General features: G+C 43.5%; 1 protein-coding gene across 1 annotated transcript in view; it reads left to right on the forward strand.

The window, feature by feature from the left end:
- Positions 1–6,132: 6,132 nt before the first annotated feature.
- LOC140210141 (SLAM family member 8-like) overlaps positions 6,133–13,841 on the forward strand; it is a 35,560-nt gene continuing 27,851 nt past the window's right edge. Inside the window, exon 1 of the mRNA XM_072279019.1 lies at positions 6,133–6,496. Coding sequence (XP_072135120.1) covers positions 6,445–6,496 — 52 coding nt within the window. The 5' untranslated portion in view covers positions 6,133–6,444. The remainder of the gene's footprint in view (positions 6,497–13,841) is intronic.

Below are 13,841 nucleotides of genomic sequence, written 5' to 3' on the forward strand. Positions count from 1 at the left end.
GTCCTCATCATCTAATAATCTAAATTATTTGTATTATTATATAAATTGCATAAATACGAATACAAAAATTCATAAGGATACAATACAAATTATATTCATTTAAATCACAGTAATATGATCACAGTATCCCATATTCCAAATCAATCATGTAGAAAAAAAGATTGAATTATAAAATGAGATAAAATAATAGTTGTATTTTATTTAAAACATCTACCCCCACTACCAAAATGAACTGGTTGGTTAAAAAAAAAACCTGACCATATAATATTATAATAATAATGGCACAGATCCATACTTTAATAAGAGTTCAAAGAGTATGAAAATAACTCAGAAAGGGTCCTCATGACATTAGAAAATCACGTTTAGAATCAGAAATTGAACAACGAATCTTCTCTAGATCAAGGCGTAACATAATGTCAGATAGCCATTGAACATGAGTGGGCGGGGCGGCCTCCTTCCACTCGAGCAAGATCACCCTCCTGGCCATAAGAGACATAAAGACCAATATCAGCAAACTGGATGGCTTCAGTTTTGTAGTATTATCCTCAACAATACCAAACATGGCAGTCACAAGGGATCGGGCTTAAAACTTTATTGAAAAGTACAGAAGAAGTTTGAAATACATCTTTCCAATATTTTTCAAGGTTCGGACATATCCAAAACATATGAATTGGTGTGGCCACTCCATTAGTACATCTATCACAGTAGAGAGAAATATCCACATAGAAACAAGAGAGCTTGTCTTCAGACATATGAACTCTATGTACCGCTTTGAATTGTAATAAAGAATGACGAGCGCATAATGATGAAGAATTAATCAATTTTAAAATAATCTTCCAGCTTTCTTCAGATATGAAAATCTGCAAATCCTTTCCCCAATCTCCTTTAATTTTATCTAAAGAGGCCTTTTTCAGTCCCAACAGCAGACCGTAAATGTAAGATATTGAACCATTGTCAAAGGGTTTTGATTAAAAATTGTATCTATTATATTCTTATCTGGACGTAGGAAATGTTTGTGATTGAGATCTTAAAAAATCTGTAATCTGTAAGTATGGAAAAAAGTGGGTATTGGAAAGGTTAAATTTTGTTGAAAGTTGGACAAAAGAAGAGCGATTCCCTCCATCAAAAAAATCTTGAAGTTGTTTAATACCCAATCTATCTCATTCTTTAAACGACAAGTCAATTAAAGATGGTATTAAAAACAATTAGAAAAGTTGGGACTTGACAGGGAGAATCACAATAAACCAAAATATTTTCAAAACCAAATCCTCAAAGTGTGTTTGATCACCACATTGTCAGTTAGTTTATTTAAAGATAATGGAAATGTGATGCTTTCCAAAAGCTCCAGCCCATCCTCTTCCTTAATATCTACACTCTCAAACTTTTCAGTGCACTGCACATCATCCCTACAATCAGCAAGATACTTTTCCATCATGAATACTGAAGCAAAGTATTCATTAAGTACCTCCACTACCTCCTCCGGTTCCATACCCACTTTTCCACTGTCACACTTGATTGGTCCTATTCTCTCATGTCTGAATGCTCTTGCTCTTCATATACTTGTGGAATGCCTTGGGGTTTTCCTTAATCTTGTCCACCAATGCCTTCTCATGGCCCCTTCTGGCTCTCCTAATTTCATTCTTAAGCTCCTTCCTGCTAGCCTTATAATCTTCTAGGTTTTATCATTATCTAGATTTTGGAAGTGATTCATCCTGAGGTTCGGGATACCTTGGAAACCGTCTCGTGACAACGGTACACACGTTATGGGAAGGTAATGGGAGAAGTATGTAAGGCCTCAGAGATTGATCAACATTTCCATTGTTGCTCCCATCCTCAGTCGGCAGGCTTAGTAGAAAGGGTGAATGGTATAGATAAAATAAGCTGAGTAAAATGTGTGGCCGATTGAAAGTTAACAAGGCGAGTGAAGTTCTTTTTAATCGAAAGGTACACCAAACATGCATAAAACTCTAAAACCAGCATGTTAGAGACAGTGAAAAATTTGAAGAGCAAATCTCTGCATTAACTGAATGAGCGAAAGAACACTGTGGGTCAATGGATATGCTTTGTATGAAATTTCAAAATGAAAAACAAAACGTGAAAGCATAGCCAGCCAGTGACGCCTTGGGAGGATGATGGTGGTGATGTGACTGCTGTCGCTCTGTCTGGGAAGCCCCGTGTCCTGGGTTCTAGGGGTCCTTAATAATGGATGCTGCCTTTCTCAGCTACCGCTCCCTAAAGATGTCCTGGGTACTTTGCAAGCTAATGCCCAAGATGGATCTGACTAGATTTGTAACCTTCTGCAGCTCCTTTCGATCCTGTGCTGTAGCTGCTCCATACGGCAGTGATGCAGCCTGTCAGAATGCTCTCCACGGTACAACTATTGAAGTTTTTGAGTGTATTTGTTGACATGCTAAATCTCTTCAAACTCCTAACAAAGTATAGTCACTGTCTTGCCTTCTTTACAACTACATCGATATGTTGGGACCAGGTTAGATCCTCAGAGATCTTGACACCCAGGAACTTGAAGATGCCCACTCTCTCCACATTTGTTTCTCTATGAGGATTGGTATGTGTTCCTTTGTCTTATCCTTCCTGAAGTCCACAATCAGCTCTTTCGTCTTACTGACATTGAGTGCCAGGCTGTTGCTGCGACACCACTCCACTAGTTGGTATATCTCACTCCTGTACGTCCTCTCTTCGCCACCTGAGATTCTACCAACAATGGTTGTATTGTCAGCAAATTTATAGATGGTATTTGAGCTTTGCCTAGTCACACAGTCATGTGTATATAGAGAGTAGAGCAGTGGGTTAAGCACACTCCCCTGAGGTGCGCCCTTATATATCATCAGCGAGGAGGATATATTACCACTAATCCGCACAGTTTGTGGTCTTCTGGTTAGGAAGTCGAGGATCCAATTGCAGAGGGAGATACAGAGGCCCAAGTTCTGCAACTTCTCAATCAGGATTGTGGGAATGATGGTATTAAATGCTGAGCTATCATCAATGAACAGCATCCTGATGTAGGTGTCTGTGTTGTCCAGGTGGCCTAAAGTCGTGTGGAGAGCCATTGAGGATGCATCTGCCGTTGACCTATTGCAGCGATAGATAGATTGCAGTGGGTCCAGGTCCTTGCTGAGGCAGGAGCTCCATCTAGTCATGACCAACCCCTCTCAAAGCATTTCATCACTGTAGATGTGAGTACTACCGGGCGATAGTCATTAAGTCATTATTCTTCTTAGGCACTGGTATAATTGCTGCCATTTTGAAGCAAGTGGGAACTTCCGCCCGTAGCAGTGAAAGGGTGAAATGATTGCTAAGTGATGTATTGACAGGCTAGTGGCAGATTCATCGACCATTCTTCAACCAGTCAACAATCTGCTGAAGCACAGGAAGTGCTCAGATGATCCTGTGATTCTTTCTGAGGAACAGCTGGATGCATTTGAAACTTTAAAGGTGACATGTGCATTAAGAATCCCAGATACAGCTGGGCAATTCACTCTGTATGTCAATCAGAAACACACAATAACAGTCTTAAGTCAAGAACTTGGAGACCGACAGCATCCTTGTACTACTTCCTCCCCTCCCCCATGTTCTTGCTCCAACTTCTCATCTTTTTTACCCCAGTCTTAATGAAGGGTCTCGCACCGAAATGTCGACTGTTTTACTTTTTTTGGTAGATGCTACCTGGCCTGCTGGATTCCTCCAGCATTTTTTGTGTATTTCCTGTTGGTTGTTAGTCTGCCAATGATTGAGAGAGGGTTCAAATGGCTGTTGCTGGAACCGAGGCCGTTGATCAGTTAACGTCACTGCAACTGGAAGAGCAAGGGTCCCTTTCTGGGGAGCGGTAAAATTACCTGTACGGACCTGACTAATCTCAGTCCTCCCCATCCCCTGAAAGGGGTATGTGGTTACTGGGACTAACCCTGGCTACCGGGTGTGTCATAGAAACATAGAAAATCTACAGCACAATACAGGCCCTTCGGCCCACAAAGCTGTGCCGAACATGTGTCCCCGACTGTGATGGAAGTGGAGAGAAAAGGCAGCTGTTATATTGCCTGCATAGAGTCCCACATGCGGCACATGGCATCAGCACCTCACCACTGTCTGGGCCGGCGGGACTGGAGGTCCATGATAGAGGCTGAAAGGTTCTGGTTAATTGCCTTTCCGCGATATGGGACTGTGAGGTGGTCATAGATGGTCAGCATCCTTGACTGCTGTGTAGCAGTGGTCAAGTATATTCGGGCCTCTAGTGGGGCAGGAGACATGTTGGTATAACTTTGACAGCGCCTTTCTGAGGTTGGTCTGGTTAAAGATGGACTTTTTTTTTAAATTTGCGCCTAAACCAATGCTGATTATTATTATTATTATTTTGTGGTAGATACCTCATAGTCCTTATGTTTCCTGCAAATACTAAAATATTACATTTATTGCTATTAAGCCTACTTGTTTTGCTTAGACTTCCAAGCAGTGATTCTGTTGATTTTTGTTTTAAGTTCAATAGTCAAATTAATTGAGGTATTGCATGGTCAGAGTATGATTTGTCCAACTCCTGGTAAAGCCTTGCATATCTGTTGTTTGCCTTATTTGACTTTAATAACCGTGTATCTTTTGGCATTGTCTGTCTATGTAATGTGAATAGCAGTGGACATTGTGGGTTAGTGTTGTGCTTTTTAGTTGAAAAGCACGCATCTGAGGCTGATTTCAGGATTGGTGCGTGATTCACGTGGGTCGGATGCTCTGTTGGTTTGTTTTGTTTATGCTCTGTGTAGCCCGGGTTGTCTCCGATGCTGTTAACACTGTAACAGTTCACTTCTATATTAGATCTATCAATTGCTGTTGCTTGTGAATCAACAGAGGCAGACATCCCACCTCTCCCGGAAGTTCCGGGAGTCTCCCGCATATTAATAGTGGCTCCCTGATGCCTGCAATGTATATACAATATCACATAAATCAATTTTTTTGAGAGCGAGAGAGAAAGCAAGCGAGAGCGCGAGAGAGAGAGAGCGCGCCATGACAGAGTGTTCCAAAAAAAAGAAAATATAAAACGTACTTCACCCCAGACTACCCTAAAGCGTACCCCTGCCTAATAGGGGTCAAAAGTAATGACAGTGTTGCTCGCTGCACTGTTTGCAACAGTGACATTTCTATTGCCCATGGTAGGTTAAGACTGTAAAAGACATGTTAAGGTGAGTATAACAGGTGTCATTCGTTCATTAGTATAGCTAACGTTATTTAAACTAGCTGGCTGGCTGCTAAGGAGCTAGTCTATTGCAGACATCCCACCTCTCTCAGAAGTTCCAGGAATCTCCCGCAAATTGATGGTGCTACCTCCCCGAAATCAGTTTTTGCAGGGTGGGATGTCTGCAGGGGCATTTATAGTAGGCACATAATGCTTGAACGCCACGCGTCTGGCCTTGCATAATACATCTCTCAGCACCATCACTGAATAATTCAGCCCCACTGTAGAAACAACAAGAAAAAATCTCTCGCGCCGCCATGGCTTCCCAGCTCTTTACTGCATCCTTCCTCCCTCAGGTTTCACCTATCAGCTCATCTTTCTCCCTTTCACCCCTCCCCCGCCTTTTAAATCTATTTCGCAGCTTTTTACTCTAGTCCTGCCAAAGGTCTCGGCCCGAAATGTTGACTGTACTCTTTTCCATAGATGCAGCCTGGCCTGCTGAGTTCCTCCAGTATTTTGTGTATCACTGCTGACAGTAGCCAGAGTTCGAATGTCTGAATCCCAGAAGCTGTCACGGTTGGAAACGTCTCGTAACTAAACCCTCTCCCTTGGCTGCTCGGAGAGGCGGTGATTGGAGTCACGGATGAAAGTCGGATACAAGATGTCCCTTTCAGGCAACCAGCACCTCTCCTCGGCTCCGAATCCTTCCCATTGCCGAATGCCTCAAAGTTACAGGAACAATTTCTTACCCTCCGTCATCAGATTTCTGAATGGTCAAGAATCCAGGAACTCACTATTCCTCCTCCTGTTTTTCGCGAGTGATTTAATAATTATTGTAATTTATAGTTTTATAACGTATTGCATTGTACTGCTGCCGCAAAACTACAAATTACGCAATGATATTAAACCTGATTCTGATTGTATGTGTGTAGATCCGGTCCCTGACCGCGGATTTCCTGCAAACCCGACCGCCACACGGAGCTGGTCCTCAGACTGCTGGACGACGATTGTGGTGGAGCGAGGGTTGAGATAGGAGTGAGGGCGACAAAGCGGGTGGAAATAGTTTGAGCAAACAGGCGGGTAGAGAGATTTAAAAAGTCTGTGGGTAAAGATACAACGGGTCGATGTGTCAAACAGACAGAGTGTCGTCTCACTGAATTCCTGACTTTTCTCTTCCGGGAGTGGCGGGCCGGGTGTAACCGGAAATCTCTTCCTGTTTTTCCCCGAGATTCTCCGAAACTCCAGATCGACAGAACGCCCTCACGATGTGGATGGTCTCGCCCCTGCTCTGTGTTGTCGCCTGGGTCGCCCGTGTGGGTAAGGTCATATGTGGTGATCGATAGTGATTAGAGAACAGGAAGATCTTCCAGCTTCTCCCTTCTCCCGTGTGTTCAGAGTTCTGTCTCTTGCTCTCCTCTCTCCCTCTGTGTTCCAGAGTTCTGTCCCTCCCTCATCACTCCCCCCTCTCCTCTTCCCCTCTCCTCTCCACATCCCCTCTTCCCCTTCCCCCGTCCCCTCTGGTCAGAGCTCTGTTTATCCCGCTCCCTGTTCCCAGTGTTCAGAGCTCTGTCTACCTCTCTTCATAACTCAGAGCCTACCTTTGCCTTTCGCTCTCTCTCCCTTCGTCCATGTAGACAGAAATGATTTCGATCAAACTCTAGAGTTGGAGAGAGGTTTTCCTCATGGTGCAAACGCTGTGAGAATAATTGTGCTGTGGATGTCACAGCGCTTCCTTCCTGATTGTTTTCTGTTGGACAAGAGGCCAAGCATACAGTTGCAAAGGGAGGTGTTGTGTCTCATTTCTAGGAGTTTGGAGATGATTTTCCTTGGAATTGTGAAATGGAAGATGGATCTATTGTTGTTAAACAATTGCCTAAGGTAGGTGTCTTTACTACACGTGGACAGGGTGAAGACTCCCTCTGGATGGTACAAACATTGTTTCTGTGAACTGCAGTGAGGCGGAGAACTCCATGCCACAGTGAGAAGGAGATGATCTGTCCAGCTGGCTGGAGGTGGTTTGTCACCTAATGTTGATGTTCACTCCTAAGAACATGAAGGTCTCAACCTTCACAACTTCTACATCATTGATGCAGTATGTACACTGCTTCATCTTGAAATCAATGAACAACTCTTTTGTTTTGATGGCATTGAGGGATAGGTTGTTGTTATGACCCCATTTCACTTGGTGCTCTGTCTACTTCCTGTACTTAGATAAGTGCAAAGTGTTGTAGTTTGGGAAGTTAAACCAGACAATAATATACACAGCAAAAGGCAAGCCTTGGACATAGAAACATAGAAACATAGAAAATAGGTGCAGGAGTAGGCCATTCAGCCCTTCGAGCCTGTACCGCCATTCAGTATGATCATGTCTGATCATCCAACTCAGAACCCTGTACCAGCCTTCCCTCCATACCCCCTGATCCCTTTAGCCACAAGGACCATATCTAACTCCCTCTTAAATATAGCCAATGAACTGGCCTCAACTATTTCCTGTGGCAGAAAATTCCACAGATTCACCACTCTCTGTGTGAAGAAGTTTTTCCTAATCTCGGTCCTAAAAGGCTTCCCCTTTATCCTCAAACTGTCACCCCTCATTCTGGACTTCCCCAACATCGAGAACAATCTTCCTGCATCTAGCCTGTCCAATCCCTTTAGGATCTTATACGTTTCAATCAGATCCCCCCTCAATCTTCTAAATTCCAACGAGTACAAGCCTAGTCGATCCAGTCTTTCATCATATGAAAGTCCTGCCATCCCAGGAATCAATCTGGTGAACCTCCTCTGTACTCCCTCTATGGCAAGAATGTCCTTCCTCAGATTAGGGGACCAAAACTGCACACAATACTCCAGGTGTGGTCTCACCAGGGCCTTGTACAACTGCAGTAGTACCTCCCTGCTCCTGTACTCGAATCCTCTCGCTATGAATGCCAGCATACCATTCGCCTTTTTCACCGCCTGCTGTACCTGCATTCCCACTTTCAATGTCTGGTGTATAATGACACCCAGGTCTCATTGCACCTCCCCTTTTCCTAATCGGCCACCATTCAGATAATAATCTGTTTTCCTGTTTTTGCCACCAAAGTGGATAACATCACATTTATCTACATTAAATTGCATCTGCCATGAATTTGCCCACTCACCCAACCTATCCAAGTCACCCTGCATCCTCTTAGCATCTTCCTCACAGCTAACACTGCCACCCAGCTTCGTGTCATCCGCAAACTTGGAGATGCTGCATTTAATTCCCTCATCGAAGTCATTAATATATATTGTAAACATCTGGGGTCCCAGCACTGAGCCTTGCGGTACCCCACTAGTCACTGCCTGCCATTCTGAAAAAGTCCCGTTTATTCCCACTCTTTGCTTCCTGTCTGCCAACCAATTCTCTATCCACATCAATACCTTATCCACAATACCGTGTGCTTTAAGTTTGCACACTAATCTCCTGTGTGGGACCCTGTCAAAAGCCTTTTGAAATTCCAAATACACCACATCCACTGGTTCTCCCCTATCCACTCTACTAGTTACATCCTCAAAAAATTCTATGAGATTCGTCAGACATGATTTTCCTTTCACAAATCCATGCTGACTTTGTCCGATGATTTCAACGCTTTCCAAATGTGCTGTTATCACATCTTTGATAACTGACTCTAAAATTTTCCCCACCACCGATGTTAGGCTAACCAGTCTATAATTCCCCGGTTTCTCTCTCCCTCCTTTTTTAAAAAGCGGTGTTACATTAGCCACCCTCCAATCCTCAGGAACTAGTTCAGAATGTAAAGAGTTTTGAAAAATTATCACTAATGCATCCACTATTTCTTGGGCTAATTCCTTCAGCACTCTGGAGCGCAGACCATCTGCCCCTGGGGACAGAGAGAGCTAGGGGTACAATGATATAGCTCCCTGAAAGTGGCAGCTGTACGGGATAATGAAGAAAGCATTTGGCACACTTACCTTCATCAGTTGGACCATTGCGGCAGCAGTTGGGTATCATGTTAAAACTGATGTAGATGTGAACCACCTAGGTGTTGTTAAGGCTTTATAAAGTACTGGAGAGGCCTCACATGGAGTATTGTGAGAAGTTTTGGGCTCCTTTCCTAAGAAAGCATGTGCTAACGTTGGAGAAGGTTCAAAGGAGGCTCACAAAAATGATTTCGGGATTGAAAGGTTTTTCATCTGAGAAGCATGTGAAGGCTCTGGGCCTGTACTCACTGGAGTTCAGAAGAATGAAGAGGAACTCATTGCAACCTATCTAATGTTGAAAGGTCTCGATAACATGGATGCGGAGAGGATGTTTCCGATGGTGAGGGAGTCTAAGACCAAAGGATACAGCCTGGCAATTAAGACCAATCCATTTAGAACGGAGATGATGAGCAATTTGTTTAGCCAGAGAGTGGTGAGTTTGTGGAATTTAATTGCCACAAGTAGCTGTGGAGGCCAAGTCATTGGATAAATTTAAAGTGGAGGTTGATAAGGTCTTGATTAGCCAGTGTATGAAAGGATACAGGGAGAAGGCAGGAGATTGGGGTGGAGGGAAATCAATTAGCCATGATGAAATGGCGAAGCAGACTCAACGGGACAAATAACGTAACTCTGCTCCTGTATCTGTGGTCTTATGGTCTTATAGTGTGTAGTCCTGATCACCTAGGTATACGGAAGGATGTCATTAAATTGAAAAAGGTGCAGAATGCATTTATGCAGCTGTTATTAGGACGGAAGGGTTGGAAACATAGAAACATAGAAAATCCTAGAGCACAAAAGGGATTTTGTTGTTTCTTCGTATCTGGGTTCAGTGGTTTGTCAGTGCACACCATGACACTGGATATTCTCTCTTCACAGAAACAAGTTCATTATCACCAGCATGTGATGTGAAATTTGTTAACTTAGCAGTGGCAGTTCAATGCAATACATAATCTAGCAGAGAAAAAATATAAAATAAAATACAAATAATAATAATTTTAAAAAGTGCCAAAACAGAAATACTGTATATTCAAAAAGTGAGGTAGTGTCCAAAGGTTCAATGTCGATTTAGGAATCGAATGGAAGAGGGGAAGAAGCTGTTCCTGAATCGCTGAGTGTGTGATTCCCCTCTCCTGTATGACAGCAGACAAAACAGACACACCCAAGCAGGTTTCAAAGACAGTTATCACAAGAGTTACAATCAAGATGAAATCTGCCGAAGCTGGAAATCCAAGCAACACACAGAAAATGTTGGAAGAACTCAGCAGGCCAGGCAGGATCTACACAAAATACTGGAGGAACTCTGCACTGAGTTCCTCCAGCATTTTGTGTGTGTTTATTACAAGAGTTATTAGACTCTTACACGGATACCTAAAAGATGAGCTCAAGGTCACCTTATTGTTGGATCATGATTCATTTGCAATTCGAAGGTTCTTTGGAAATCAAGAATAAGGCATAAAACATTGGTTTTGATCGAATTGTTAAGTGTTACAAAAGCAAAGTAATAATTAAAAGAATAAAGAAAAGACCAATCAAAAAAAGTTGTGGTCTTATACTCAGACTAGAGTATAACAATTCATAACAATTAACCTATAAAATAGCAAGAGTTATGTAGCGTGACAACTGCTACTGAAAACCAATACGTATGAAGCAACTGTGCCATATTTACTGGAAAATTCACAGAACTATTTTATGGATGCATGTGATTATCTATAAATAAAAGCAAGTATGCGATTAAGTTAAACCACAAAAATGTTTACAATTCTACACCCTAATACAACATTCCCTATTGGATTCTAAATCACACGTTTACATAGACATAGAAACAGAAAACCTATAGCACAACACAGGCACTTCAGCCCACAAAGCTGTGCCGAACATCTGTCCTTACCTTAGAGTTGCTCATAGCCTTCTATTTTTTGAAGCTCCATGTACCTATCGAGGAGTCTCTTAAAAGACCCTAATATATCCGTCTCCACCACCATCGCTGGCTGCTCATTACACACAATCACCACTCTCTGCGTAAAAAACTTACCCCTGACATCTCCTCTGTACCAGCTTCCAAGCACCTTAAAACTGCGCCCTCTTGTGTTAAACATTTCAGCCCTGGGAAGAAGCCTCTGACTATCCACACGATTAATGCCTCTCATCATCTTGTACACCTCTATCAGGTCACCCCTCATCCTCCTTTACTCCAAGGAGAAAAGGCCAAGTCCACTCAACCTATTCTCATAAGGCATGCCCCCCCAGTCCACCAACATCCTTGTAAATCTCCTCTGCACCATTTCTATAGTTTCTACATCCTTCTTGTAGTGAGGTGACCAGAACTGAGCACAGTACTCCAAGTGGAGTCTGACCAGGGTCCTAGATAGTTGCAACATTACCTCTCAGCTCTTAAACTCAATCCCACAATTGATGAAGGCCAATGCATCGTATGCCTTCTTAACCACAGACTCAACCTGTGTAGCTCCTTTCAGTGCCCAATAGACTCGGGCCCCAAGATCACTCTTATCCTCCACACTGCCAAGAGTCTTACCATTAATACTATATTCTGTCATCATATTTGACCTACCAAAATGAACACCTCACACTTATCTGGGTTGAACTCCATCTACAGCTTTTCAGCCCAGTTTTGCATCCCATTGATGTCCTGCTGTAATATGACCTGTCTACAACCACTCTTTGCCTTCTGTGGGCAAGCCAATTCTGGATCCACAAAGCAAGGTCCCCTTGGAACTCATGCCTCCTTACTTTCTCAATAAGTATTGCATGGGGTACCTTATCAAATGCCTTTCTGAAATCCATATACACTAGATCTAATGCTCGACCTTCATCAATGTGTTTAGTTACATCCCCAAAAAATTCAATCAGGCTCGTAAGGTACGACCTGCCTTTGACAAAGCCATGCTGACTATTCCTAATCCTATTATACCTCTCCAAATGTTCATAAACCCTGCCTCTCAGGATCTTTTCCATCAACTTATCAACCACTGAGTAAGACTCACTGGTCTATAATTTCCTGGCCTATCTCTTCTCCCTTTCGTGAATAATGGAACAACATCCGTAACCCTCCAATTCTCCAGAACCTTTCCCATCCTCATTAGTGATGCAAAGATTATTGCCAGAAGCTCAGCAATCTCATCCCTCGTCCTCCCCGAGTAGCCTGGGGTATATCTCGTCTGGTCCCGGTGACTTACCCAACTTGATGCTTTCCAAAAGCTCCAACACATCCTCTTTCTTAATATCTACAAGCTCAAGCTTTTCAGTCCGCTGCAAGTCATCTCTACAATCACCAACTTCCTTTTCCGTACTGAATACTGAAGCAAAGTATTCATTAAGTACCTCTGCTATCTCCTCGCACTTCCAGACACACTTTTCCACTGTCACACTTGATTTACCCTATTCTCTCATGTCTTGTACTCTTGCTCTTCACAAACTTGTAGAATGCCTTGGGGGTTTCCTTCATCTTGTCTGCCATGGCCCCTTCTGGCTCTGGCTCTTGAGTTATACGGAAAGACTGGATAGACTTGACATTTTTCTTCTGGGGCTTGGAAGCCTGAAGGTGACCTTGTGACTTTTATAAAATCATGATGGGTGGAGGGAAGCTGTGAAAGGTACTTGATAAGAAGGCAGACGAGAGAAACAGCAGCTAATATTATGCCTGTGTAGATCACAGACTGTCAGCATTAACAGTGAATTCTTCAGTTTCAGGTAAGCAGCTCCTCCTTTGTGTACTGTCTTCACATCTTGATCTACCTTGATCCCATCGCTATATCTCTTTCCCCTCCTCTAACTCCACCATCTGCCTATCACCTACACATTACCCTTCCCCCTAATGCCCCCTCTGCCCTCCACAGTTCCCTCTCTTTAATCCGCGTGCTGCTTCCTTTCCAATCAGATCCCATCACCTTCAGCCCTTTGTCACTTCCACCAATCACCTGCCAGATGCTGGTGTCACTCCTTTCCCCATCGGCCTATCACCTCCCCCACAACACCTGGATCCGCCCATCACCTGCCCATTCGCGCCACTCCCTTCACCCCCCGCCCACCCCTGCCGCATCTCTCTACGCTGGCCATTTTCACTTTCCTTCAATCCAGATGGAGAGTTTCAACCTGAAACATCAACAGTTTCAGTCGTTACATTTCATTTCAGAGAAATGTATACAATATACATCTTGAAATTCTTTTTCTACGCAACTATCCAGGCAAACAGAGGAGTGCCCCAAAGGATGAATGACAGTTAAACGTTAGTACCCCACAGCACCCCCATCTCCCCCTCCCACACACAAGCAGCAGCAAGGCAACAACCCCTCCCTCCCCCACTAGCAAAATAACTGCATCAGCATCCTCCACCGAGCACTCAGCATCAATAAAGACACAGACTTGCAGTACCTCAAAGACCACTCGTTCACCCGATAAGTCAACATTCCATAGGCTCTCTCTCTCCCTAATAAGGGAAAAAGATGTGTCTCCGTTTCACCACGAGAGAGGAGACATCATCTGTTCATTTCTCCCCACAGATGCTGTCTGACATGCGGAGTTCCTCCAGCATTTTGTGTTGCTCCAAAGTCCAGTGTCTGCAGTCTCCTCAGTCTGCTTGATAGGAAATGTTCAAAAGGATATGGGCCAGATGGAGAGAAACAGGGTCATAGTGTCACAGAGCACAGAAACAGGCCTGAGGCCATGCTGAAACCATTTAAAC

Source organism: Mobula birostris, chromosome 14 (genome assembly GCF_030028105.1).
Source record: "Mobula birostris isolate sMobBir1 chromosome 14, sMobBir1.hap1, whole genome shotgun sequence".
Classification (NCBI taxonomy): Eukaryota; Metazoa; Chordata; class Chondrichthyes; order Myliobatiformes; family Myliobatidae; genus Mobula; species Mobula birostris.